Genomic DNA, 27,816 nt, shown 5'->3' on the forward strand with positions numbered 1-27,816 from the left:
CTTGCTATTCCACCTTACGAAAGACAATTAGATGGCCAAAGAAATTGGCAATACGCATTTTTGAGGTATACATTCAAAATGCGCATAAATTTTATAACATGATTACTGGAAATGCAATGACTGCGTTAAAATTTAGAGATCAAATTATCTCAGTGGTAAATTGAAATTACCTTTCCGATTTTGTGTTTCAACCATTTCAAATTTGTGCATATTTGAAATGGAAAGAACTTCCCTCTTATCCTTCCATTTGCTGACTACAACAGGACCTATTTGCCAGACAAATTCCCCTTTCTTTAGTTTCTTCTGAATAACACATGGTGGATTGTTTTTCCTATTATTTACCAGCGTTCCATACATGTACGATTTTCTGTCGGTAAGCAATTCCGTCAGAGCTACATAATTATAAAAATTGTCCATATGCAACACATAACCCCTGTCTAAATATTCTTCCATCAAGTGGAATACAATATCATATGCATGACCTATTTTCGCTAAAGAGGATTCCAATTTTCCTGTAAAAATTTATATTTTTATCACCAAGCCATTCGATTCGCATAGTTCATAGAATTTCATGGCATATTTATGTTTTTTGTTTTTTATGTATTGCCGAAACGCCAGTCTATCGTGCCACAACACCATTGACTCATCAATATGAGATTACTCGTAGTTGGCATATGAAACAAAATTCTGTCTGATAAGCCGGCTACGAGATTACTCGTAGTGACCTTGAAGACGCAAAAAGGGCTTGGCGTGCGGGAACAAACTATGCCTGAGGAGCGTGGCAGCGAACGTGTTAAGTCACCTAAGATGTACAGTATGTCTCTCCTTGGTAGGCAGTCCAAAACAGTTTGTAAGTTTTCATAGCATTCCTCACTCTCTTCTTCAGGCCTATCCATGTGGGGTGCATAAACTACCACAATTGATACGTTAGTAGGCTGAGCCTTAAGTCTAATAGAGCATATCCTATCATTAATGGAGTTATAACCAAGAAGGCTTTTTGCCTGAGCTGTCTTCAGTATCACAGCTACCCTATGGTGTTTTGAGTCACCACCAGAGTAAATAACTAGCTTACCGTCCTGTCTTTTGAAGTGACCTTCTCCATTCCATCTGGTCTCTGTAATTCCCAGGATGTCAATTTTATACCTATCCATCTCTTTACAGACAATCTCAAGAGTGCCCATCTGTAGACCCTGGACATTCCATGTGCCTATATGAAATTCCTTTCTAAGATTAATCTTATACCTTCTGTGTTGCTCATTCACAGTATCACTGAATTTTGATGGAGACTGTAATATACTTCTCGAACAGAACCCTCTGCCTAAGCCTTGAACGCAGCTCTGATTATTTTGTGCAACAGCCGATGCAGCATGAGATGAGTTATTAGGCAGAACCATATTAGCATTTTGGAGTGGTCACTGCAAGAAGAAAGTGGTAGGATTGCAGAGGCCCTTTCCACATAAGATGAAATAGCAAAATAGGAAAGATTCACCCCTAGCCCTCGAATACTCTAATAGCATTGGGGGGAAGGAGCAAGAAGAAAAGAAAGAAGGAAAGATAAAAAGGGAGGGACCAGTTTGCAGATAATATAACAGATGTATATTACATGAAGTAAGGCATGGTCCAGCATCAGGTACCTAGGGTTTGCCATGCCCATACTCACTAAAGTGAGCCCTTGAGGCAACATTCACATTGGACTGTAGGCACAGCGAATGTTACGAAAACACTTCACTGAACGCCGAGTGATTAGTCTTGCATTCCCCATAGCATGGCCACCTCATTCGCCTGATCTCAACCCATTTGTGACGTAATTTAATTTGAAATACCCTGTATTTAATTAATGGAAATATACACATTTCCATTAATTAAATACAGGGCATTTCAAATTAAATTATTCCTATTCTGAGTAATCTGTAGAGAGAACCAGCAGATGAAAAACTTTTGAAACTAGATCATAGTGAAGAGATTTTGACGATAAAAAATTAATTGAAGTAAGTTTCACAGCTTACACATGTAACACAAATTATACAGAACTTATTGAATTTATTGAATAAATAAATTCAAGAGAGAAATAGGGCCAGTGGTTTGAGGCAGTATGGTGTGAGATAGAGGTGAATAGAATCAAATACTTGGTGGGATGTTGTTATAGACCTGGTAATGTGGATGGTGGTGATAGTGAAATGTATAGTCAAATAAGCCAAGCAAATAAGAAAAGGGTAATCATTATGGGTGATTTTAAGTATGGCAATATAGACTGGAAGTAAAGAAAATGAGTTTCTTGAATTTTTGAGGGATAACTACCTCAGACAGTATGTAACAGAGGGCACACAAGGATTAAGGGTCTTGGATTTGGTCATCTCATCAGAGGATGTAATTATAAATGAGGTGTCAAATCATCCACCAACTGGTGAAAGTGACCATGAGGTGATTACCTGGGTGGTTGCCAGTAGTGCAAGGACCCCTGTGAAAAAAGGGTACATGTGGAACTACAAGGGGGGGGGGTGATTATGACGAGCTCAGGAGACAGCTTGCGGATGTAGCATGGAATGAGGAGTTAGCTGGAAAAGAGATCAATGTAGCTTGGGGGATTTTCAAAAATTATTTAGTAGATGCAATGTCTAAATGTATACCACGGGTGAGAAGGTTAAATAAGGTAGGTGTGAGATGGATGAATAAAGAGATTAAGCATGCGATACAGAGAAAAAAGGGCATTGTGGAGGCAGCAAAAGAGAAGTGGAAGTAACCAATTTCATGAGGTCTACAAAGACCAGGCAAGGAGGGTGACTTGGTTGGTGAGAGTAGCTAAAGAGAGGTATGAACAGCAGTTAGCTAATGAAGCCAAAAAGAATCCTAGGGAGTTCTTTCGATATTTAGCCAGCAAAAGAAATAATGATTATGGAAGGATGACATTGATTGGAGGAAATGGTATAAAGACAGCTATTGCAGAATGTGTGGTGGAGATACTTAATGAGCAGTTCACAAAGATCTTTCAATCTTGTGAATGTAACTTCATGGAGAGATTGAGAGCAGTTGATGATGGGGAAGAGAGACTGACTGTAAGTGAGCAAGAGGTGTTTGGGGAGCTGAGTAAACTAGATATAAATAAGGCTGTGGGACTTGATAATATACCACCGCATATTCTGAAGGAATGTGCCAGAGAGTTGACACCTGCCTCGACATATTTTTTTAATACGAGTCTTGCACTTGGTCAAGTTCCTAAAGAGTGGAAGGAGGGCAAGATTATGCCACTTCATAAAGGAGGTGATAGAACTCAAGCATCAAACTATAGGCCTATCTCTGTGTCATATGTTGTGGTTAAGTTGTTGGAGAAGCTTGTGAGAACTAGGATCCAGAGTTGGGTTGACAACAATGGTATAATCTTTGATGGACAGCATGGGTTTGCTAAAGGGAGGTCATGTTTTAATAATCTACTTACTTATTACAATAAAGGGACTGTTTCCTTGGACAGAGGAGAAGGATACACAGTAATATACTTGGATTTCACAAAGGCTTTTGATAGAGTACCTCATGATAAGTTGACAGTCAAACTAGAGCAGATGGGGTTGGATATTAGATTAGTGCATTAGATTGGAGACTGGCTATCTGATGGGTATCAACAAGTTGTGTATGGGGGTGCGATATCCAGGAAAAGGAAAGTAACTAGTGGAGTACTTCAGGGGTCTGTTTTAGGGCCATTACTATTTAACTTGTATATTAATGATATTGGCAAAGATTTGGATGGAGATATTCAGTTGTTTGCAGATGATGCAAAGTTGGGACGAACCATAAAGAGTAGTGAAGATGTTGTGGCCTTGCAAGAAGATTTGAATAAATTGAGTGATTGGGCAAGCAAATGGGAATGTGAGTTCAATGTTGCAAAATGTAAGATTTTAAAATTTGGAAAACAAAGATGGGATGCAGAATTTATGCTTGGTGAGAATATATTGTTGGAGGTAGAGGAAATAAGAGATCTGGGGGTGATAGTGGATAAGGATCTAAAATTTAGGGGACACATCGCCAAAATTGTGAAGACAACACAAAGACTTCTGGGAATAATGCGGAGGACACTGACGTGTAGAAATAGGGAGATTCTTGTTCCATTGTATAAGGCTTTGATTAGGCCACACATGGACTATTGTGCCCAAATTTGGTCACTGGGTTTTCAGAAGGATGAAGAGATGTTGGAAAGGGTCCAAAGGCGACTGACTAAGGCAGTTTCTGACCTCTGGAATGTTGAGTATGAGGAAAGATTGAGAAGATGTAATTTGCAGAGTCTGGTGAAGAGAAGGAAGAGGGGAGATATGATAGAGACCTACAAGTTGGTAAGGGGTTGTTATAAGATCAATGGTGGAGAAGTTCTACAGAGAATAGTGGGAGATCAGGGGAGAACCAGAGGTCATCCCTGGAAACTGTATAAAGAGGGTGTGAGTAGGGGAGTGAAAGGCAGGTTTTTTTCATGCAGAGTTGTGAATGATTGGAATGCCTTGCCTGAGAGTGTGGTGTCTGCAAGGAGTTTGAGTGTGTTTAAGACATGGTATGATGAGATGTGTGTGTGATAAAAGGACCACCCAGATGAGTCTGACTCCATGAGGTCTTGGGAAATAGAAATAATAATAATAATAATAAACTCCATAATTTTTGTTATAAAAAACTTGAGCATTTTTATTACATATGTAAGTTGTGAAACTTACTTTAATATCTCTAGTGCAAATTCCATTAAAGCTATGAATAAAAAATTTAGTTCAAAAAATGACCAATGGGGAAATATGGCACTGTGAGCAAGAAAAGTTAGTGAATTTTGCATACTGTATGAGTCATAAGTAAGTATAAACAAACACAAGACTAACTCTACAGTTATTGAACTTGCATGATGAGTCTCACTTCGTCTCAACATGCCTTGCTTGAAGTTTTTCTATAGGAATGGGGAAAATGCACAGCACTTCACAAGTACAGATACCTAAAGACTGTGAAAAGGCCCAATGACACCAAATGCAGTGCAACATGGTTTGTTGATTTGAAGAGATAGGCAATTTGACAGTCTCTAACCAAGAAGAGAGTGTAAATCTGAAATTCTGCAAATGACTGAAGATGTTGCAACTGCAGTTGTCGAGAAGTCAAATGAGAATGCTGTAGGCTCATGCAGTGCACATGCTATAGCAAGACAATTAGATTTGCCATACATAATGGTATGGAGAACTATATGTAAAGTATTGCAATGCTACTAGTATAAACTCAGCCACAGCCAAGAGTTGCAAATGGGAGATGCCAGCATCCAAGAAATGTTTGTGTTGACATTTCTGGAAAGAATGGAGGTGAATGAGAATTAGCCTTGCAACATTCTATGAAATGATGAAGCACATTTTCAGGTTTGTGAAACAGTGAACACTGAAAACTGCTGTATCTGGACTACAACAACAACAAAGAATCGCCATGCACTTCAACAAATTCCCTTAACATGTGCTCAAGGTCACAGTATGGATATGATTTATGGCCAAGTTAGTTACTGGGCCGTTTTTCTTTGAAGAAATTCATGAAACCAGACCTGTGAGCTGCATAGTCACAGCTGGGATTATCGGGACATGTCAAGTAGTTTTGTCATCCCACAAAGAGGGTGCCTGAACACAACAATGTTAATGCAAGATGGAAAATCTCCCCACATAGGATGTGAAGTTCAACAATTATTGCATTAACATCTCACAGAGGATAGAGCAATCAATCAGTCATTTTCTATGAAATGGCCACAATATTCACTAGACCATAACCCCTGTGACTTTTGACTTTGGGATTACCTCAAAAACATGGTGTTTTAGGACCAAGTTCTTCACCTTGCAAATCTGAAAGATAAAATTGCACATTGTGTGTAAAACCTTTCCACAGATCAGTTGTGTTCCACTTAAACAACGCTCTATGGCAGCATCAGATATCAGTCCTTCACAAAGGCCAACATCGTACTGAACATCACCTCCATTGATCATCCAGATCTCCTTGCAGCATGTTAGCTCTCTGAGTTGTTTTTCTGTATCACATTATTTTACGAAACAAGCAAAATACACATCATCGAATAACTTTGTCAATGATTCTGAATCATTTCACAATTACATACTCTCAAGTTCACATTAATGTAATTTTCTCCCACTCGTGGCATCAAATTTCCCCCATCAGTCATTTCTGATTGTGTCAAAATCTTTTCCCCATGATCTGGTTAGGGTGCCCACCAAGTGAGAGAGTATTTTGTTCATTGTTCTCCCTACAGATTGCTCTGAATAACAGTACTTTAATTTGAAACACTTTCCCTTTATAAGGTCTTCTGTGAGTGCTCTTTTGGTTCCCATTAACTTCAATTCCTCTTCATTATTTTTTTTTTCTCATTCTAAAAAATCTTCAGTGATCTCCTATAGCACCACATCTTAAAGGCCTGTAATTTCCTGATTATATAATGTCTTGCATCCATAATTCAATGTGGACCATACATAGAATTTTATTATTCTTATTTTAGTCTATTTATTTATTCCAGAGATCAATTAGTAATTTATTATTCTAAAATGCCTCTTTTGCCTTATAATACACCCACAGATACGAGACCCTTCGAAACTTCTGCAGATGTCAAAAAAAGAGAATTCATTCCGATAATAGGATAATCAATCCATATTGTGGGATGAGTGTTTATTATAACGTCGGAAAATTAACTTCTTTTTTATAATCATTGTAGTTTTTAAAGTGGTAGCTATTTTGCTTGTATAACAGTTGGAAAATAATTTTACGTATAAGGCACGTGATTTCACGTCTTAGTGACCAATTCATACATCGCCTTATTTCTTTCTCCCCTTCAACATGATTAGACTCTTCTTGGCAGTCTGCCAACAAGAGCTCTCATTTCTGCAGTCGGACTATAGTTATTCTTGATTTTATATCCATAACTGTTGTTTCATCTTCTGTAATCATTACTCCTAAATAATTTTTTATAAGCCTTTACATTTTGAATGAATCCTGTTAATACTCTCAAATTTGTGTTTTATTGCTTATTATCATATACATGGTTTTAATTGTATTTAATTCTTCTCTTCCGTCTAAGACGGGTTGAGTCTTCTCTTGAGCAGGATCTTCCAGTCTTCTCTATTCCTCGCTGTTCAAAAAAGTTCCTTATATGTTCTGCATCCCGAGATGGTCTTTATTAATTTCAGCCAGGTAATTCTTGGTCTTCCGGGTCTTCTTTTTTCAGTTGGAAAAGTATTGATTAGGATGTTAGGAAGTCTGTCTGCATCCATGCATACAGTGTGTCCAAACCATCTCAGTTGTTGTTTTCTAATTTTTTCTATTATTGTCTTTTTATACAATAGTTCTTGTCTGACTGTGATGTTTGTTTTCTTTTCTATCCAACTTGTTCTATTTATTTTTCTTAAGCATTTCATTTCAAATGCCAGCAGTTTTTTCTCCTCTCTTTTTTTTTTTTTTTTTTTTTTTTTTTAACTGTCCACGCTTCTGCTCCATAGATGACTGTTGGTATAATTATTGCTTCATATAATTTGATTTTGGCTTGCTTAGATATCTTGTTTGTTTTCCAGATTTTCTGTAATTTTCCCATGGTGGTTCATCCTATCGCTATTCTGTGTTTGATTGTTTTGAGTTCATCTATTGTTTCTGTTAGTTTTGATCCAAGGCTTATGAAGTTGTCTACTTGTTTTATTTGTTCTCCATTTAGGGTGGCTGAGATGGTAGTTCCATTCCTCCCTATTTTCATCACTCTTGTCTTTTGTATATTTATTGTCATGTCATATGTTTTACAGGTTTCGTTTAGCTTGTTGATCAACTTTTGTAGTTCATTTGGGGTTCTTGTAAGAAGGACGAGATCATCTGCATATTTGATATTATTTATGTTTAAACCATTGACATTGATTCCAGGCTCATTGCTTATTGCCTTCTTTACAACTTCTAGATATATGTTGAATAGGCATGGGGATAATTGGCATCCTTGCATTACTCCTTTTTGGATCTCTATGGGTTCTGTTGTGAGTGTGTCCTTTTTAATTATTGCATTTGTCTTAGAGTAATATTTTATCAGAAACTGTATTATATATTTGTCTATTGCTTTTTCTAGTAGAATTTTAAGAAGGATTTCTCTGTTGATGTTATCGAAAGCTTGTTTAAAGGTTTCGATAACATCAAAACACACAAAACCACAAAACAACAATATAGTTCTTTATGGTCTTCCCAGCTGAGCTCTGCTAGTTGGTGCAATGTGAAAATTTGGTCTATCGTTGAATAGTTTCCTCGGAAACCAGCTTGTTCTATGCCTATCATTTCTTCATAGGTGTTTTTTAATCTATTTTGTATAATTCTTATGAATATTTTATAGGTGTGAGGGAGTAAATTGATTGGTCTGTAATTTCTGCAGTCTCTTTTGTCTCCTTTCTTGTATATTGAGATGATCTTTCCAGTTCTCCAGTCATCTAGGATCTCTCCTGTTTGTAGTATTTTATTGAATAGGGTTGTTAAATATTCTATTGATATGCTGGCTCCATATGACCACAGTTCAGTAGGGATAGTATCAATGCCTGATGCTTTATTGTTTTTCATCTGTTTTATTACGTATCTAACTTCTTCTTTTAAAATTTTTGGGTTTCCTTGGTGGAAGATAGTCTTAAAATGGTTTGACCATATTTTTCTTATATATTCAATATTCCCGGTTTCAGTCATCTTGTTGTTTATCATTGTTACTGCTTTTGCTGAAAATTCCTTTGTAATTTCTCTTACAGTATCATGGAAGACTTATAGCTTGTTTTGTTGGTATGCTTCTTGGCATTTCTTAGCTTTTTCTTCTTACCATTTTTCTTTGGCTTTTTTGCATAGGTTATCAACTTTATTTTTTAGTGCTCTGTATTTTTCTCTATTCTCTTCATTGTTTTGTTGGTTTACAAGTATCTTGGCCTCTCTTTTCTCTTCTATGGTAGCTATGATTTCTTGAGTTATCTACTGTTTGCTTATTTTGGGTCTGGAACCTAGAGTGTCTTTTGCAATTGATAACACTGTTTCTTTTCCTTCTTCCCATTATTTTCTGCTGTTCTGGAAGATGGAGGGTTTTAATTTCAAGAACATCTGTTCTAAAAATCGACTTCTGCTTGAGCTATCTTTTAGTTTTGATAGGTTGATGTTTTCTTCTTTTCTGATATTGTTTTTTCTGTTGAATTTTATCTTCACTTTGGCAGTTAATATTTCGTGGTTAGTGTCAAAATCAAAACTTCTTAATGTTCGTACATTATATATCGACCTTTTCCATTGTTTGTTTATGATGATATAGTATTTAATTTTTTATTTGTATTTAATACTAAGCCATAATTCTGATTCTTTTTGATTAGTATTTCAACTATATTTTGTAACTTTGTTTTTGATTTCACTATGAACACCAAATCATCAGTAAATCTAATACTGTTAATTCTAATGCCATTTATTTTTTATTTCTATTTCTTCAAATTCTTTCATTATCATTTCACTGTATACATTGAAAAGTATAGGGGATATTATACACCCTTGTTTCATTCCTCTTTTGATATCTATTGTTTTATCATCTCCATTTGAATTATGCAGTGTAGCCACTGTATAACTCCTATAGCTTTATATTTGTGTAAATATTGTCCACTACAGCTGCTCTTCCACATTTCATTCCTAACAGCATTTTGTTCCTGAAGTATTGATATGTATTCCTGACTGCATTCCTCTTGAATATTTGCTACTACTATTCTGTCAATGATTATTTCACTAATAATTTGTTAAAGTAATTACTCTAGTCATCAAGAATCTTTATCATCTCCAACTCTTTATATAGTATTCTTTCCTCCATTTCTAAGCTTCTGAACAGTCTATGGAATATTTTGCTCCATTCCTGATTCTTACCAAAGTCTTTTCATGCCTTTTTACACAGTTTCCTTACATTTTTATTTGTATTCCCTAAGGGAACCTACTGACTTACTCGATGGGAACTTTTGATTTATTTTCTTCTTTTCCAGAACTGCTTCTAACTGTTTGAGCTCACCATAAGACTGCATTTTCCTATCTTTCTAAACTTCATTACATGACCTTCCTGGCTAATTCTTTTTTAAAACTTTCTTACACATTTTTCTTTTTGATATGATATTCTTTAAAAGAACTAAATGATGATCACTTCATATTTTATACGCTCTGTAAAGAATCATATCCTAATCAATATGAAGTTATTAACAATAAATACAGGCAAGACATTTCTGTCCTCTCCACCATGTGAATTTTTGTACATCTTTATGTTGGAACAAGCTATTCCTTATCCAAAGAGATGTCCAGAAAGTACTTACAATTATACAGGCCTGCGATGGAAAAGTTGTCTGAGAAGTAATAATTGATTCTTATAGATTTTTATTTTAGGTGCTGAGTTCAGAAAAAATAGTAAAAAATTTCCGTCACCCACCAATTTTACCCAATTTCTAATTTTATTGTTTTTATTGATAGTATTTAGATTTAAATTCAGCGCATTGGTATTTATTTTCATTCTCCTTTATTTACAGCTAATTAGTTGTATAAGTGCTTTTTATGGTAAATAAAGAAATTTCCACAAAACTTCTCATTCTTAAATAGGAGAGGGAGGGAGGAATGCAGACAAAAGTGCAGGTGGCTACTCTGAATCTGATTCACCAAGATAACAGATGACTTTCCTAGTTGTCACAGACACATTTTCTTGTGCGATTCTTTAGTTGAACTTTAGTATTGACTACTCATCTCATCTTTGTCTTCCTTTTACTCTTTTACATTGTGGTGTCAAGGGTTTATTAATCATTGGACCTCAAACTGGTCACAGGATAAGGTGGTCAGTCCTATACCCTGGTGTATCCTATGTCCTGTGGTGTTGAGTTCTCAAGGCCAGTTTGCCTGCCTTGCAGGATGAAAAAACCCCAGGATAATCTGGGAAAAAAACCCTACTGTCCACGCCCAAGACCAGTTAACTTGGCTATGGCTGAGGAAGATCCTTCAGCTCCTCACGTCATCTACGGGAATCGAATGCTCCTTCCCCAGGCATATGGTTGCGAGTGCATAGCCACTAGGCTAACCAGTCAGACACTAAAGGTATAGGAAGGGTAAACTATTGCTATTTTCATTTGCCATCGTAAACTAGATTCTTAAATATAGAAAAAGGAAGTAGACTTGGATGTAGACTGAGGAAGGAGTCTAATGTGTGTGGGCCATGAGGCCAAATAGAGAACATATGCTGTTGACTACTAAGGTTATCATATTTCTGAAAGGTGGCATATTTTCTAAGTTTTTAAAGTTAGTGTGAAGATTTAATTTAATGTGTTTGTGGTTTTTTTAATGTTTTTCCGTAATGTCGTGTAATAGTGTTGATGTCATTTGTTAAAATTCGTTTAACTGTGTTTTAAGTGGGTGTTCATAATGGCTTCAAGAGGTTGCAAAAATTCACCTAACAAAGAGGATACACCAAATACCCATGCTTTTTGTGCGAGTGGCCAGAAAGAGTCACATTAGAACCTGGAAGTAAAAATGTGTTACACGAAACTTTGGTTGCTTGGGAAAAAATCCTTTTACTTCTGCTTCACGTAAAGCTAAGACTGATGAAGCAATTTGTCAAGGCTTTGTCGAAAGAAGGAGAGTGTTTTAAATACATCTGTGCAAAATTTCAGGGATTACCTACAGCAAAACTGAAAGAAGGTATTTTTTATCGGTCCAGACATCAGGAAACTTATGAAGGATAAACTGTTTGAAGAAAAAATGGCAACTGTTGAAAAAGAAGCATGGAAAGCTTTGAAAGAGGTAGTGAGCAAATTTTTAGGAAATCACAAGGACCCCCCAACTATAACATGATTGTGGAAGACATGCTATAGAAATTCAAGGATTTGGGATGCGCCATGAGCTTAAAAGTGCACTTTCTCAACTTTCATTTAGACTACTTTCCTGAGAATCTGGGAACTGTCAGCAAAGAGCAAGGAGAGCGATTCCACCAAGACATCAAGGAGATGGAAAGAGGGTATCAGGGCAGGTGGAATGTTAACATGATAGCGAACTATTGCTGGATGTTGCACAGAGATGACCCGGGAAAAGAATTTCACAGAAAAAGTTCAAAAAGAAGCTTTGAAGGAAAAAGACACTACTTTGAAGCTTTTGAAGGAAAAAGACTATATAAAGTATGTACTAAAGATTAATCTTTAATTACTTTAATTTAAAAATTTTTTCCCAATACTTTCATTCCAAAAATGTTTACAGAAAATTTTAAATACTGTTATTTTACTTAATATAATGCGTTTTAAAGCTATTTTACTGTAATATCGAGATCTGTTTTGTGAAAAATCCTTATGTGACAGAGAAAAATAGAATAGATATTTGAAATCAGCGGTCAAAAATAAATCAGAAACAGTTAATAGTTTCCAGACAACTTTTCATGACTCGAATTTTGCAGGCCTGTGTTGTTATTAGTTTTGTTCTTTTCTTCAAATATTCTGAAACCTTCCTAAATATCTGGTAGTGTATTCGTTTTTTACTCTATTGTTTTAGATCTCCAACGAAGATCAATTTTCATCAGTGATTTGATTCCACTTCTTTCTTAGAATCTTCTGTGGGACCACAGGCACAAATAATTCTCAAGTCAGATTCCCCATTACTGAAATTTCTCTATGTCACTCTACTTGACATTCTAGAAGCTTATGTTCGTTGTTATATACTACAATGAATATAAGTTTTTATATAAGATAGCGTTCAGGAAAATAAAAGAATTATATTCCTTTATTTCCCTGATCACTATGTCCAAATATAACATTATTTAACAGTACTACTCCAGTTTAAGTCATCTCAGTAACACCTATTATGTTAGTCTAGTATTTCTCCAATTCTTCTGCCAGTTCAACTTCTCTTTTCCATTAATGGAATATCTTAAATTCTGCTGACATTGAAAATCAGTTTTCTAATGTTCACCTGTGCGAAAATTTCTCTGATGAAAACAATAAGGATCTTATTTTATTGAGCAAAGTCCCAGCCAGTATGACACTCCATGTGTCACAATTTTGTTTTTAGTATAAGCCAATATGAAATACAATTGAGTGGCTAAAAGTCCAAAATTGCATCCACCCTCATTTGTTCAGTATCCAAGTAAATAATTACTAACCAGGCACACTATGAGAAAGTGAGGAGTGGGTATTAGGTCAGAATGTCCTAGTCAGTTCTTCACATGATGGTCTTCTTCCTATCTGGCTTTAATCATTAAGTTACCCTGAAAGAATTTACAGCTGAAAAAAACACTTTGGTATATTCCCTGAAACAATTTAGCACTTACTTACTTAAGCTGTTCTTCTTGTGAATTAAATTCCTGAAGTGGGAAAACAAGTCCTGGACTGGAGTAGACTACAACTGGCATACGGTATTCCAAATAAGCAGTATGTAGCCACCAATCTTGTAACTATGTAAAAAAACATGGAAAAGTTATGGATCAAATATATATAAATATCATATATACGCACACACACACACACACAATCTGTTAATAACGCAAGTTTTTTTTTGTTTTTTGTTTTTTTTTTAAATCAAACATATACTCTTATTAAACAAAATAATACATGCTGATGCATCAAATAAATAGTAAATTCCACTTAAAAATGCATCAACAAAGCAAATACTGCAAAACAAAACATGGTCAGCCTCTATAGACAAATGGGCATTGTTTTATTCGTTTAGTAATCAAGAAGACAATTTATACACATTTATACAGGAAACCTGCCATCAAGTTAACATTTGGATAACTAAGCAACAACTCAGTAAAAAAAAATGTATTAATCAAGTTATGAATACAAGCATTGCACAGAAGCATGCTGTTCAAATTGAACAACAACATTAGTTTATACATGTTGGATTACATGAAAATAATTTGAATGTATTCAAACTGGAGTGTAATTTCTTGGAAGAAAGCATGGAATCCTATCTTACTGTTTGTATTTTTTCTTCTGTTTTGGTTTTTTTCTTTTGAGAAGAGATGGGGGGGTTACAATCTCTGAAGTGGTTGCCTATTCTTCGGTGGACTGATCTAATGCATGACCCAACATAATAGCTGTCATATGTCATGTATGACAGGGCAGGCAACCTATGAGGGTGGTCTGAAAAATTCTCAGCCTAACAATGCAAAAATGAATTTATAATTTCAAAATTATATTTATTTTTCAACATAATCTCCATTAAGACTAATACATTTATTCCAGCAATGCTCCAGTGCCATTATCCAGTCCCTGTAGTGGTTCTCTGCAAGATCTCCAAAATACCCCTCTACAGCTGCAATCACCTCTTGATTCAAAGAAAAATGCTACCAGCGAGGAAGAGTTTTAGTTCTGGGAAGAGATAGAAGTCAGAGGGAGTCAAATCTGGGGAATAGGGTGGATGTTCCAACAATTCATAGTGCAGATCCCTTAATTTTCCCATTGCCAAAACACCTTTGTGGGCAGGTGCACTGTCCTGATGAAAGATGATTTTTTCTTCTACAAACCAGGTCTTTTCTCAAGAATATTTTCATCTAGCCTGATTAAAAGATCGGAATAATATTCCCCAGTTATCGTTTTACCCTTTTCAAGATAATTAATAAACAAAATGCCTTTAGCATCCCAAAACACTGATGCATTACTTTGTCTTCTTTGGCACTGAACAACAGGCTTCTGTCCACTGTTTTGACTGTTCTGGATTCTGGTGTGTAATGGTGAATCCAAGTCTCATCCATAGTAATAAATCGATGCACAAAATCAGTTTTTCTTGTTAAAATGCTCCAAGTTTTTTCCTTACATGAAAAACTCTTGCATGAAAATCTCTGTTCAGAGATTTTCATGCGAATGAGTTTTTAATCTGCTGTGAGCAAGCGCAGCACCCATCTTGAACAACAAAGCTTTTTCATTTGCAATTCATCATGCAAAATATATCCTACACATTCTTTTGAAATGCCTATAGTCTCAGCAATTTCATGCACTTCGACTCGCTAGTCATCCAATACCATATCGTACACTTGATCAATGATTTCTGTTATACTTTTTGGACGTCCTTTACATGGATCATCTTCAAGGCTGGTCCGACCACGCTTAAATGAGAGCCCAGTTTTTAATTGTCGAAAACGAAGGAGAAGAGTTCCCATAAACTTTTATGAATGAATTTCTTTTAGCATTAAAAATTTTATCCATTTTAAGGGATGCAGACAGACAACACTTTTGCTTCAGACAGCTGTATAAAAAAAATACTTGATAGAATGACTTGCAATTTCACATGGATGCTTATGACAAATGTACCAACTTACTAAGAAAAAAAAAAAATTTTACCGATAGTGTTGCCATCTATGATCAAGGCCAAGAACTTTTCAGACCACCCACGTATTTCACACATGAAGATTTTCTGGCATACAGCATACACTGCTATCGCTCCATCTTTTTACTTAGTAGTTAAGTATAAGAAACTTAGGTTAACAATGCCAGCTACAAACTTAGCTACAAACAAATAGAGGAGACAGCCATGGGTTCACCACTCTCCCCACCTGTGGCCAATTTCTTTATGGAGACCTTTGAAGAAAAAGCCTTAGCCTCTGCCCCACAAAAACCAACCATATGGCTTCGCTACGTTGATGATGTTCGCTATTTGGCCACATGGCTCTGAAACACTTCTCTCCTTCTTAACACACTTAAACAACCAACACCCCAGAATCAAATTCACCCTGGAAAAAGAGGAAAACAACAGCCTCCCTTTCCTAGACACACTAGTCACCTGCCAGCCTAATGGAACCTTGGTTTTCTCAGTTTACAGAAAACCCACCCATACAGGCAGATACATTCACCAACAATTCCCCCCCCCCTCACAACAATACGGAGTAGTGAAAACACTATACGACAGGGCTAAACTAATCTGTTCAAAAGACTTGGCCCTAAACTGAACTAAATCACATCCTCAACACTTTCTCAGCCAATGGCTATCCCTCCAAAAAAATCCAAAAAATATTAGAACCTACAAACAATAGATCCTCCCCCCTCCACAACAAGGATTACTCTAAATCCATCACCATTCCCTACATCCGAGGCACCTTGGAAAAGATTAGCAAAATCTTAAAAAAACATGACCTGACCTCCTGTTACAAACCTTATAGAAAATTGGCATCCCTTATCCGCTCCACTAAAGACCAACCACTTCCTCTAGACCTACCTGGTGTATACCAGGTCCCTTGCAGTTGTAAACTGTCTTAATTTGGCCAAACAAGCAGGACAGCAAATATCAGAATTTCTGAACACAAGGACTACATCCGTTTTCACAAGTACAGCCATTCTGGTCTTGCAGACCATGCTTTGGATACACGCCACGGAATACAGTGGAAGAAGCTACAGTAATACACCGTAGCAAATACAAATTCGAAAGACTATTTATGGAATCAGCCTCAGCCCTAAGAAATTCTGCAAACCTCAGCAAATTTGGTTGTATGCGACTGCCCCAAATTTGGGAGGCTTACATCAGCAGACCTTCAGTCCAACGGCCAAGAACACCTACTTAGCCCACTAGAGGGCACCATCAGGACTTTTAGGAGAACAATAGCTTCATCTCTTCATTCCCAGTTACTGGTTGTAGTGCCTACGTGCACGTGCCTTTTTTTGCAAGTTCCTTTAGAAGATGCCAACGTGACGTTGCCGAAATATCGGAAAATATTTATTAAAGTATAATTTAATTTATATCCTTAACTACGTTGTTCAATTCCTTAAGTGTTGTAATAATCACATGGAGATAGTCAATTTCATTTGATAACTAGATGAAGTCTTTGTTAATTTTTTTGCTATGCATAAACGCTGTTGATTATACCAAGATTTTGCTATGGTAGTAAAGGTGTTCACATTACAGTTATGACTGCATTTTTCAGATCTTTTGAAATTTTTTTTATTATTTGATGTTTTATAATTATTTGCATGAAAATTATTGTTACAGTTATAATTTTGCTATTTATTTTTAAATAATTATTTTAAATCAACTATTGATAACTTTAGCTATTTTCTGCTTCAATAATAAAACGTAATTGTGTAAGGAGTGGGGAGGAGGAGAAAAAGCAAAGTTCTGGCCTCTGCTAAGAATGTCAAAGTCATTGAGGATGATGTACATAGATATACCATACTGTTGTTTATAGTTTGGTAGTTTACTTCTGTATGAGATACCATTTGTGACTGGCCTGCATCATGCAGGTTGGGCATGGAGGAGACGACCTGCTGTTGAGGCAGAAGAGAGTATGTTTGCCATCAAAATCAGACATCTACACCATCCAGGCTGCACATCACTCAATCCACTGAACATTTCCTCTAAAGAAAATGGAAATAAGGTCATCAAAACATATCTTTTGGCATTCTGAATAGTGTTACCACAAAAGAAACAAGCAACCTACTTTGATTTCATCCCTTTCCTCACTACCTCTACCTTGACACAAAAAGGCAGGCTCTTCAGTAATGCTGTAGAAATTTTAAAATTGACATTTCTCTAATTGTATCAATGTACTCTAGCTGGGGGTAAAAGTATGTGTCTGACTTGAGAACAATTTGATAGTAAACTGATAAATAAGAACAAGGTGCTATTTATATTGGTGGTTCTTAAAGAACTTTTATTACTATCTTAAGATGTTCTGAAAAAAGTGTAACATGATTGTGATATATGTTGTTAATGTGTACTTTTGAGTTGGCAATTAACAATAGGTCTGTAAATCTTTGGACATACAATATATCGCATTAAGGTGAGAATGTATGAATAAATGAGTTTCCAATTTGTAAATTGTTTATTTGTATATAAAAAATTTATTAAAAAAAAAGTAACATTCATATTTTTGAAGTTTGTTGAATGTTTATGCAACATCTAATGTGTGTGTGTGTGTGTGTGTGTGTGTGTGTGTGTGTGTGTGTGTGTGTGTGTGTGTGTTATATAAGAGGCATACAGAGAAATTTCTATACATACATCTCACAAGACTTGTATATATTGTATGGGGATGCAGTATCACAAAAGAAGAAAATTAGTGGAGTGTAGTAGGAACCATTGTAGTTTAACTTGTATATTAATGATATTGGAAGGATTTAACTAGATATGTGCAACTGTTTGCAGATAATGCAAAACTGGGAAGAACAACAAACAGTAGTCAAGAAGATGTGGCCTTATAGGAGGACTTGAATAAATTGTATAAGTGAGCAAATGAGTGGAACTTGGTTCAATGTTGAGAAGTGCAAGATTCTGAAATTTGGCAGGCAATGATGATATGCAAAGTATACACTTGGTGGGGAAATTTTGAAGGTGGTAGAAGAGACAAGAGATCTGGAAGTAAGTGTGGACAAAGGCCTATAGTTCAGGAGTGACAATGCACATGTTGCAAAGTCATCACATCGAATTATGACAGTGATGCAGAGGTTCGTGACATGCAGAAATAAAGAGGTATTGTTCCATTGGATAAGGCCTTGATCAGGCCACACATATGCACAGATATAGTTTAACAACCTTAACTTTAACAACCTCTAGGTGTTTGAATGAAATCAGCTGCAGGGCAACAATTATACCTGGACTTTTGAGTGAAATTATTGCACAAAAACTCATAACAATGGATGTCAAATTCATTCTCTTTCCCGGTTCTTGCAAGTCTTGGCATTCACTTATTATAATTTATTTTTGTTTTTAATAATTATTTATTGAAAAATCTATTGCAATGAAAGGAGGAAGATACAAATCATCAAGATGTTCTGTGATGAAAGGAAGAACATAGAATCAGCAAATCCATATTTTATGACCTCTTAAAGAATATTGACACACTACTGAAAGCTTTGAATTCCTCATATCCCATTTTGTTTTGAATATGCACATTGTCATAAACTTTTATTTTATTTTATTTTATTTTATTTTTTTAATGTGAATTCCATACACAAAAGGCTCTTAGCCTAATATATTAATATTAGTGGGGAGGAAGGGTAGATAATCTGGAAACCCTGCTCTAAAGACTAAATATAATGATTTATTTATTTTATTTATTTATTTTCTAACTTTGCACTGAAACAGTGCTACGTACTATGGTTCCACATGTAGAACCAGTAGAGGCCTAGGGCCTAACAATATCCTGCGCTACCAAACTCCAGGTTGTATATATCCCACATTTCAATGATGTCATTTATTTCCACTTTCGAAACTTGCCTAGGTATAACAGCAAAGTTATAACATATTTAATGCATTGACATCTTCCTCCATCAGGGCCACTGATGAAAAATTTACAACGATGCAGTGTTGTTGTAACTGCAGATCCAATGGGAAAATAAACAAAAGTGCTGTACAGAAACTGCTTTTGGAATCAGAAGCAGCTTTAAAACATTTCCCAAACCTCAACAAGTATAGCTGTATCAATATACCAAAAATCTGAGAGACAATCACTTTAAGATCAAATAATATACTTTTTAACTCTATATCAAATAGATGATGCCAATTAAGAGTTTAGTTCTTTATGTTGTCTGTTACAATTTTTAAACTCTGTCTCACTGTTAACAAATTATTGTGTTTGCATACCGTGACAAACTGTCTTTGTGCTCTGAAGATGCTGGATTTAACACCAGTGAAATATCAGCAAATAAGTTAAATAAGTACTGATTATTTTCTTATTCTTGTGTTGTGAATTACACTGCACTACTAAAATAAACAAAACATAACATTAACAGTTATTTAAACCTTTACAACTATATAACACAATATCTATATACAGAAATGATTAGGACTTTAGTTCCTTTTTAAAAGCATATTTACATTTTATTTCATTTAAGGATACCATCTTACCCAATTTTCGGTCCTTTTAGCTTTTTCGACAAGCATTTCATGCAGCTTTTCACCAATACCTCCTGGGTATCCAAAATCTCTGATAACCTGCAATAAACATATATATATATACACACACATATTTATGCTAAAAACTCCCTTCAAACTGCACATACTTGAACTATTAAAATCGTGTGTACTGTAAATCAACTGTATTAATTGAATGACTACTACTCTGCTCAAGGACATCTAGAGTATATTCAGAATAGAACTGATGTTAGTTACATTCAATGCTTAAAAAGTGAAATTCATAAGATTAGCTTTAGTCTTAAGATGAGTTTAGTCTAAATTCCACTGTTATATAGACTTAAGAAAACACATTTCCATATAAGCTGATAGCTTAGAATATTTATGGGCTATCTGAAAATAACTAGTTGCATAGAAAATACCTTAAATTTCCCACTTAAATCACCAGATGCACTAAGAAATGAATTCAATAACTACAAATCAAGTTTCCAAGTTCTTGGCCTCCACTGAAAAATTTCAGTGTTGAATGCATTAGAAAAATGGTCTGATAACCAATTATAAATAATCCTTTAATGTTACTTTGTGTATTAAGAAAACTTGAATTATATAATGCAATGAAAGACTGGCTTAATATCTTATATCAAAGCATTCTTCATACAAGAAATAAATGCCAGCAGAAAGAATAAGGAGATTAATTACAAAAACAAAAAGTTAAATATAGCATTTACATCACATCATTACATAATCAAAATGATACAGATAACAGCTTATTACTCTGCAGACTGGAAGAAATTTCTTCAGTGTTATTAACAAATCAATGATCTGCAACATATGTCAATTTCTGATCTTTTCATAGTGTTGTTCAAGCTGTTTTACAATAGCAAATAAAGCTCAACATAGTGTCAATATTAGTTTATTCAATTTAGCATCACAAGCACCATGACAATAATACTCCACATTGTGAAACCAGAATGACTTAATTCTAAATCAGATAAAATCAGTCATAGTTAATTATTATCACAAGAAAATCCTGCTGGAGTCCAAACACTCATGAAAATCCCACCTATACAAACAAAGCACTCACTCATAATAGGCCCTGAAAGCCATTCCACTCATTCACCACTCTGCAAGCAAAGGATCTAATCCTGACACCTTTACTAACCACTTTCTTACTTGATTTCCAGGGATAAAATCTTGTTCTGCACCCTTTAGCCAAGTGCTGAAAAATTTCCCCCTGTATCAAGGATATAAAAACCCTTTAGTAACAAACATATCCCCTTTTTTCCACTTATCAACCAACTTCCATGAACTTTCAAATCCTCATAGAGAGCACATTCTATAGACCACTCACCTCTCTGGATCTACTCCACCATTTCTTCATGCCCAAGACATCTAGATGACTAGACCTGTGCACAGTAACCAGATGTGGCCATATCAAAGCATTAAAAGAGTATGATAACTTCCTTATTTCATTATGTTAGGTGTTCTTCTGTAACCAAGTAATCCTATGTCCTCTAAACTTCAACTCTCTTCCCACCAATACTTCCAAACTGCCAGCTTCAATTTCTTGAAGTACAGTTCTATGAATGTAATACAAAGCTTGTAATCTTTTCATCCAAAAATGTATAACGTGACACTTTTCCATATTAAATTGATATCCATTATCTTTTTTCTATACTGTTAGAATACTTAAATCATACAGCAGATTCTCTAACATTGTTTCTATTAAATTGCCTCTATTAAATATTAATAATATCTGGTCAGTAATTAGATCTTTAACTCTTGCAACCAGTAAAGATTATCCTAAAATTATGGTTATAGAAACTAAAGTGTATAGTCTCATGCCCAAGGCTTGACAAATATGCTTGCCCACTTGTCCATGGCAAGCAGCTGTAGACTGGGCAAAACAGAATATTTCTTAGTTAATAAAAAATAATTTTCTGAACAAAACTTTTTTTTATGTATAGTTTCTATATTCGGCTTTGAAATAATACTGGATTTAATATCCACTTAATTTTTATAAATTTGCATTGCCGAAGTAAAGCCTTTTGGCTCTTTATTTTAGTAAATACTTTTACACACCAACCAAGAGTTCGTTTACAAAAAATACGCTTCTCCAATGTTTCAAGTTAGCACGGATTTTTAGAATTTTTTTTCAATGATGGAAAACAGTTGGATTTGATTTCGTGTTTTGATTATGAGTTTCGGAATTGGTTTTTAATGTAGTTCACGAGTATCTTTAGTCAGTGAGTTCAGTAACTGTAAGATTCAATAGTACTCAAGTGACTGTGGTTATTAAAACAAAACACACACAGGTAAGTGAATTGTATTTATAAGAGGGCAATTTGCTAGGCCTAACCGCCACTACTAACTTATTGTACTAAATACTTCACAATGAGCGAAGAAGATGATGATGCTTATATTAAATCACTCAACAACAAAGGTCGTCTGATTAGCATTCTCAAAAAGATACTGAAAAAAGTTGAAAATGATTGGCCTGGTAGTCTTAATTTCTACTCCTTCCCAGCTGAAATCGAACAGTGCGAAGACACTCCCAGACAGAGGAGAAACTTGGTTTGGTGATTTCTCCTTCTACAGACTAGGATGAAACTCGGGCTCGAAAGAAACATAAAACCTCTGACATTGAACCTCTCATAGATTTAGGTATGGAAGAGGACACTCCCAGTCTTGATCTCGCAGCCTCCACCAAAGAGAGGGTACCTCCGACTGTCCTCCGGGAAAGGAGGAAGTGGACACACTTAAGGTCCACCATGTCAAACTTACAGATACAGTATGTCTCGGCTAAAAATACAAATGATGGTGTTAGGATTCAGCCTGCTACTGTGACAGACTTTAGAAAACTAACAAAAGAACTGGATTCAAATAATATCCAATGCCATACATTCTCTCTTGGCTCGGAACGAAATCTGAAGGTGGTCCTAAGGAGTGTTACAAAGGATATAACCTCTGACGAAATAGAGGCCGACCTCTGCCTCCAGGACCTACCACCCATCAAGGTCAGCAGGATGACTAGAGCAGATAAAACCCCTATGCCTCTAGTTTTAATAGAGATGCATCAAGCCTATAAAAACATCTATGAATTCAAATCAGTATGTGGACTCCAAATCACCCCAGAGCCTTTGAGAAAGAAGGCTTCAACTGGGCAATGCCACAGACACCAAAGATTCGGTCATGCTCAGAGACTCTGCAAGGCAGAGTTCAAATGCCTGAAGTGTGCAAAAATCCACCCTACCAACACCTGCACAAACCAAAAACTACCCCAGCAAAATACGCCAACTGCGGCAGCCCTCACACTGCCAATTATAGAGGCTGCACCCAAAAGCCGAAAAACAAACAGTCGGAAGCAGGCAGACTCTCTTCATCCCCTAGCAGACCTATCCCAGAGACCACAACTCCACAGTCCCCCACGGACAACCAAAAACGCCCAGAAATTCATCTTCTGCAACCAGAGGTCTCTAAAAGATCATCTCAATAGAATCAGTCAAGGCCATATGCAGACGTAGTTCATACAAAAAAGTCAACCCAGGAAAAGATTCAGCCAGCACCACTATCAAATTTGACAGCTATCATCATCGCCTCTCTAGCAAATGTGCTGCTGGATTTTAGTAGATCCAACTCCTCACCTTCTTCCACTAAAAGACTCCTAAAGGATACACAAACTATCATCACCAGACTCACTAGAGATCATCGCGTGGAATGCAAACGGCCTGAGGAGTAAGATCTTAGAACTCTAGGATTTCGCCCAAAGACATCAACCGGATGTACTTTTACTAAACGAAATGCATCTAAGACCTTCAGACAACCCCAAAATTAGGGGATATCATCTGCACAGAACAGACACACTGTCCCACAGAGAAGGCAGCATTTTCATTAAGAATTACATCACTCATCATTCTATAAACATCCCTCCTACCACAAACCTCGAGGTCACCAGCATTGAGATTCTCAAGCGCTCAGCTGGCAAACGAAAAATCTTCACAGCATATAATCCTCCACAAAAAATATTACTCTCCTCAGATCTGAATGCCATATTGGATACCAGAGAGCCTACCATCATGGTCGATGACTTAAACGCCAAGCATCCAGTCTGGAAGTCGTTCCACCAACAAAAACGAACACATACTAGCAAACTATACAGGATTCAACAACCTGCTTGTGGTAGGTCCCGCCAAACCCACCCATCACAACACATATGGTCGGGATGATGTCTTGGACATAGCTACAGAATATCAGACTCCAATACAGTATAATGACAATTAATGATCTATCATCTGATCACAATTCAATACTGTTAAAGTTGGGAAACCAAGAAAAACTGCCCCCCCCCTCACTCATTCATTCCTTGGGAAAAGTTGTCCAAGGTACTCCCGAAATATAGAGGTTGCACCCAAAAATTGAAACAGCCATAAGAGATCTACCTGAACAGATCAATGCAGCCTGTGCAGCAGTTACTATCTCTGCAACTACCCACAGATCCAACCACGTGCCAGAAGATATTATGAATCTGATCAGGGAAATAAACAAAGCAAGAAAAAGATACCACAACACCAGGGTGCCACAAGACAAACAGATCTTAAACAGACTCAACTCCGCAGTGAGAGATGCCCTCACAGCCCACAGAAGTCAACTTTGGGAAGAAAAACTGATCTCCATCTCTCCTGATAACCACTCCATATGGAATCTTATCAGAAAGATTAAAAACAAATAAACCTCTTCCCCCCCTCCAAACAGATTCAGGCCTCATCCACACCGATGCAGATAAAGCTGAAGCAATAGCAAAACATTTAGAAAAGCAATGTAAACCTTCATATGATCATCTCGATTTCAATCACATATATAAGATCCATCGACATATCAGATGTTCACTCAAATCTTCTGTCACATACTCCAGTCAAACTGCACCTATATCACCTGCTGAAATATATGATATAATCAAGAAGTTTAAGAACAAAAAGACTCCTGGTCCTGACAGTATCGCCAACAAGGTGATAAAGCTACTACCTCGCAGAGCTATTGTGCATCTGACAACTATAATTAACTCCATCCTTCATTATAAATATTTCCCTTCCTACTGGAAGCTGACGGACATAATGCCAATCCATAAATCTGGAAAACACCCTCGATTGCCTCAAAGTTACAGACCAATCAGCCTCGTCTCAAACCTGGGCAAAATTGCCGAGAAGGTAACTCTTACCAGACTCCAAGAATCAGTACATAAGCTAAATATTCTTCCTGAGGAGCAGTTTGGGTTTCATCAATTTCATAGCACCATGCAACAAATATACAGATTAGTGGAATATATCACCACAGGTTTCAACTGGCAACAGCCATGCTATTCTCCAGAAGATCAATGCTTCCTAAAGGAGATATCCTCCTATTCAACACAAAAATCCCATGGCTAACTGAGTTAAAATATCTTGGCATACTATTAGACAAAAAACTGACTTTCAGTTCCCATATCAAGACTCTCTGTGTAAAAACATCAAAAACCATAGCCCAGCTCTATCCACTAATTAACAGGAACAGTAAGCTGAATCAAACTACTCATATATAAATTGATGGTTCGTCCAATACTCACCTACGCTTCTCTGGCCTGGAGCCATACCACTAATACTAATATTCTTAAGTTACAACGTGTGCAAAACAAATGTCTCAGAATGATCCTGAACACCCCATGGTTCGTACGAACTGTGCAACTTCACCAGGACATAAATGTCCCCTATATTCACACTTTCATGCAGACTATAGCAACCAAATTCTTCTCAAAAGAATCTGTGCACCCTAACAAACTAATCCAACTGGCTGCGGATTATGATGGAATGGATTATTCCAAACATAAAAGACCAAAAGCTATCTATAAATCCAAGATTCCATTACTAAATTGAATAACCGTTGTAATAAAGTTGGCATGAAAATCAGCAATAAAAAGACAAAGACAATGAAAACAGGTGGAACATTGAAAACATCAACTGTATCCTGAATGGTGAACCTAGATAACAAGTAAAACATTTCAGTTATTTATGCACAATTTTTAGTGAAGTTGAGAAATTAAATATGGAAATAGACAACAGAATTAGTAAAGCTGGTATGGTAGGAAGTCAGTTGAATAAATTTATATGGAATAAGAGAGAAATTAGTCAAACCACTAAGATAATAGTATTCAAACCATTTTAAGTTACAGATCTGAGAGTTGGGTTAGAAATAAAGCACTTGATCAAAGATTAGAGACCTCTGATATAAGAGTTCTGAGAAAGATTAGTGGAGTGAATAGATGGCATCAGTTAAGTCTCACATTAAAAAGGAAGATATAACAAAGATGTAGCTGGATTGATACAGTAAAAAGTACCTTAAAAGAGAGAAATATAAGATCAGATAATATTGAAATTTTGACAAATAACAGATTAATGTGAAGGAAAACTGTTTATCAGAAGTTAGTAATTGTGTTAATTTTTCAAGCAGTACTATTATCCTGTACACCCCTCCCCTAAGAGTACTTATCAGGTATTTAATGATGATGGTGGTCCCAGAATGGTTCTTGTCACACTGTCATTGCAATATCTTCAACTATTTTTTGGTTGCCATCATGGTTGACTGAATGGTTAGCATACATACTCTCCAACCAACAGGCTGCAGTTTCGAATCCCATTGTGGGCATGGATGTTGTGATATTGTCTTTAGGTGGGAGATGAATTGCATTGCAAGGGTGTGAGACCACTGCTCACTTATTGGAGACCAGAAGTGGCTTGAAAAAAGTTCCATGTGTGGTCTCTAGAGCCAGGTTTGCAGACTATGTAAAAAACAAATTAAAAATACAAAATTGATAAAAATAGGAAAAAAATATGCATAGCCCACCCACGGTGCAAAACGTATCACAGGTTGGCTAATAACCTTTCATGAGTGGAAGCAACAAAAATCTGGATGACAGTTCTTGCAAAGTGGTCACTCAAACAGTGTCTGCTTCTGTCACCTCTCTACCATCAACACTCATAAGGTTATCCTTTCATACTCATTCTTTCTTTTCCTTTTGCCTTCTAGGCTAACTTTATCACATCATCTAATTCTGCCTTCCTTACCATGATTTATTATTAAAAACTTATGGAAACAACTACCGTATTATACTAAAACTTCAGTTTAATATAAACTGAAATAATCACTAAATTCGATCTTCATATCAAGGTCAATAACCATTATCTGAAGCATTACAATCTACATGGTATGCTAAAGTTATAGTAATTTGATCAATCGTTACAACTACTGACCTGACCTCTGGAAAAAAAAAGAAGGAAAAAAAATTACTACACCAAAGCTAGAGTCCTGTTATTATTATTACCTATTTGATTACAAATTATTAAGAGATATATAAGCTAGAGAACAACATGCTCTTAGATACTCATATAAATTAGAACAAAACAGTATAGATGAATAAGAGCTGAAATTATTGCTTAGAGTCCTCAAGGATTTAAATGGTAAACTAGAAGAACTTAAGTATTGCTAATATCAGCAATACATTTATAAATAATAGCTATAACAAAAATACCCTCAATAAAGTTTTTCATAAAACTTAATAAAAAATGCATATAATATAGATTACAGTAAAACTATAGATATCCCATACATTAAAGGGTTATCAGATAAAATACATAGAATTGTACACCATTATAAACTTAATGCTATTTTTAAACCACCTATAAAATTTAAAAAAAAAAAATATTCAACTCCTCTAAGGATCCTCCCCCCCCCCAATTGACCCATCCATATCCATTGCACCTGTAACTTACCTTATATTCGTGAAACTGGACATACAATTCCTATCCATAAAAAAGAACATAAACCACACATTAAATTTAAAAATTTTGGTGAAGCAGGCCTCTCGTATCATGCTCTTTAACACCCTACACCAAATTAACTGGAAAAGTACCTGTTCTTTACATCATACAAAAACCTGGTATGAATGCAAATTTAAAGAAGCCCGTGAAATTTTGATCA

At 35.9% G+C, this 27,816-nt stretch overlaps 1 protein-coding gene across 2 annotated transcripts in view; it reads right to left on the reverse strand.

The window, feature by feature from the left end:
- LOC150103851 (carnitine O-acetyltransferase-like) overlaps positions 1–27,816 on the reverse strand; it is a 323,106-nt gene that overhangs the window by 260,883 nt on the left and 34,407 nt on the right. For both annotated transcript variants that reach the window (XR_016548716.1, XM_090397151.1), the window contains exons 3-4: positions 19,804–19,890; positions 13,305–13,423 (exon numbers count right to left, since the gene is read on the reverse strand). Coding sequence is in view for 1 of the 2 variants with exons in the window: in XM_090397151.1 (XP_090253277.1) it covers positions 13,305–13,423; positions 19,804–19,890 (206 nt within the window). In the remaining variant the exon portion in view is untranslated. The remainder of the gene's footprint in view (positions 1–13,304; positions 13,424–19,803; positions 19,891–27,816) is intronic.

Source organism: Typopeltis vanoorti, chromosome 8, assembly GCF_054136105.1.
Source record: "Typopeltis vanoorti isolate ZY-2024b chromosome 8, IOZ_Tvanoo_1.0, whole genome shotgun sequence".
NCBI classification, from domain to species: domain Eukaryota; kingdom Metazoa; phylum Arthropoda; class Arachnida; order Uropygi; family Thelyphonidae; genus Typopeltis; species Typopeltis vanoorti.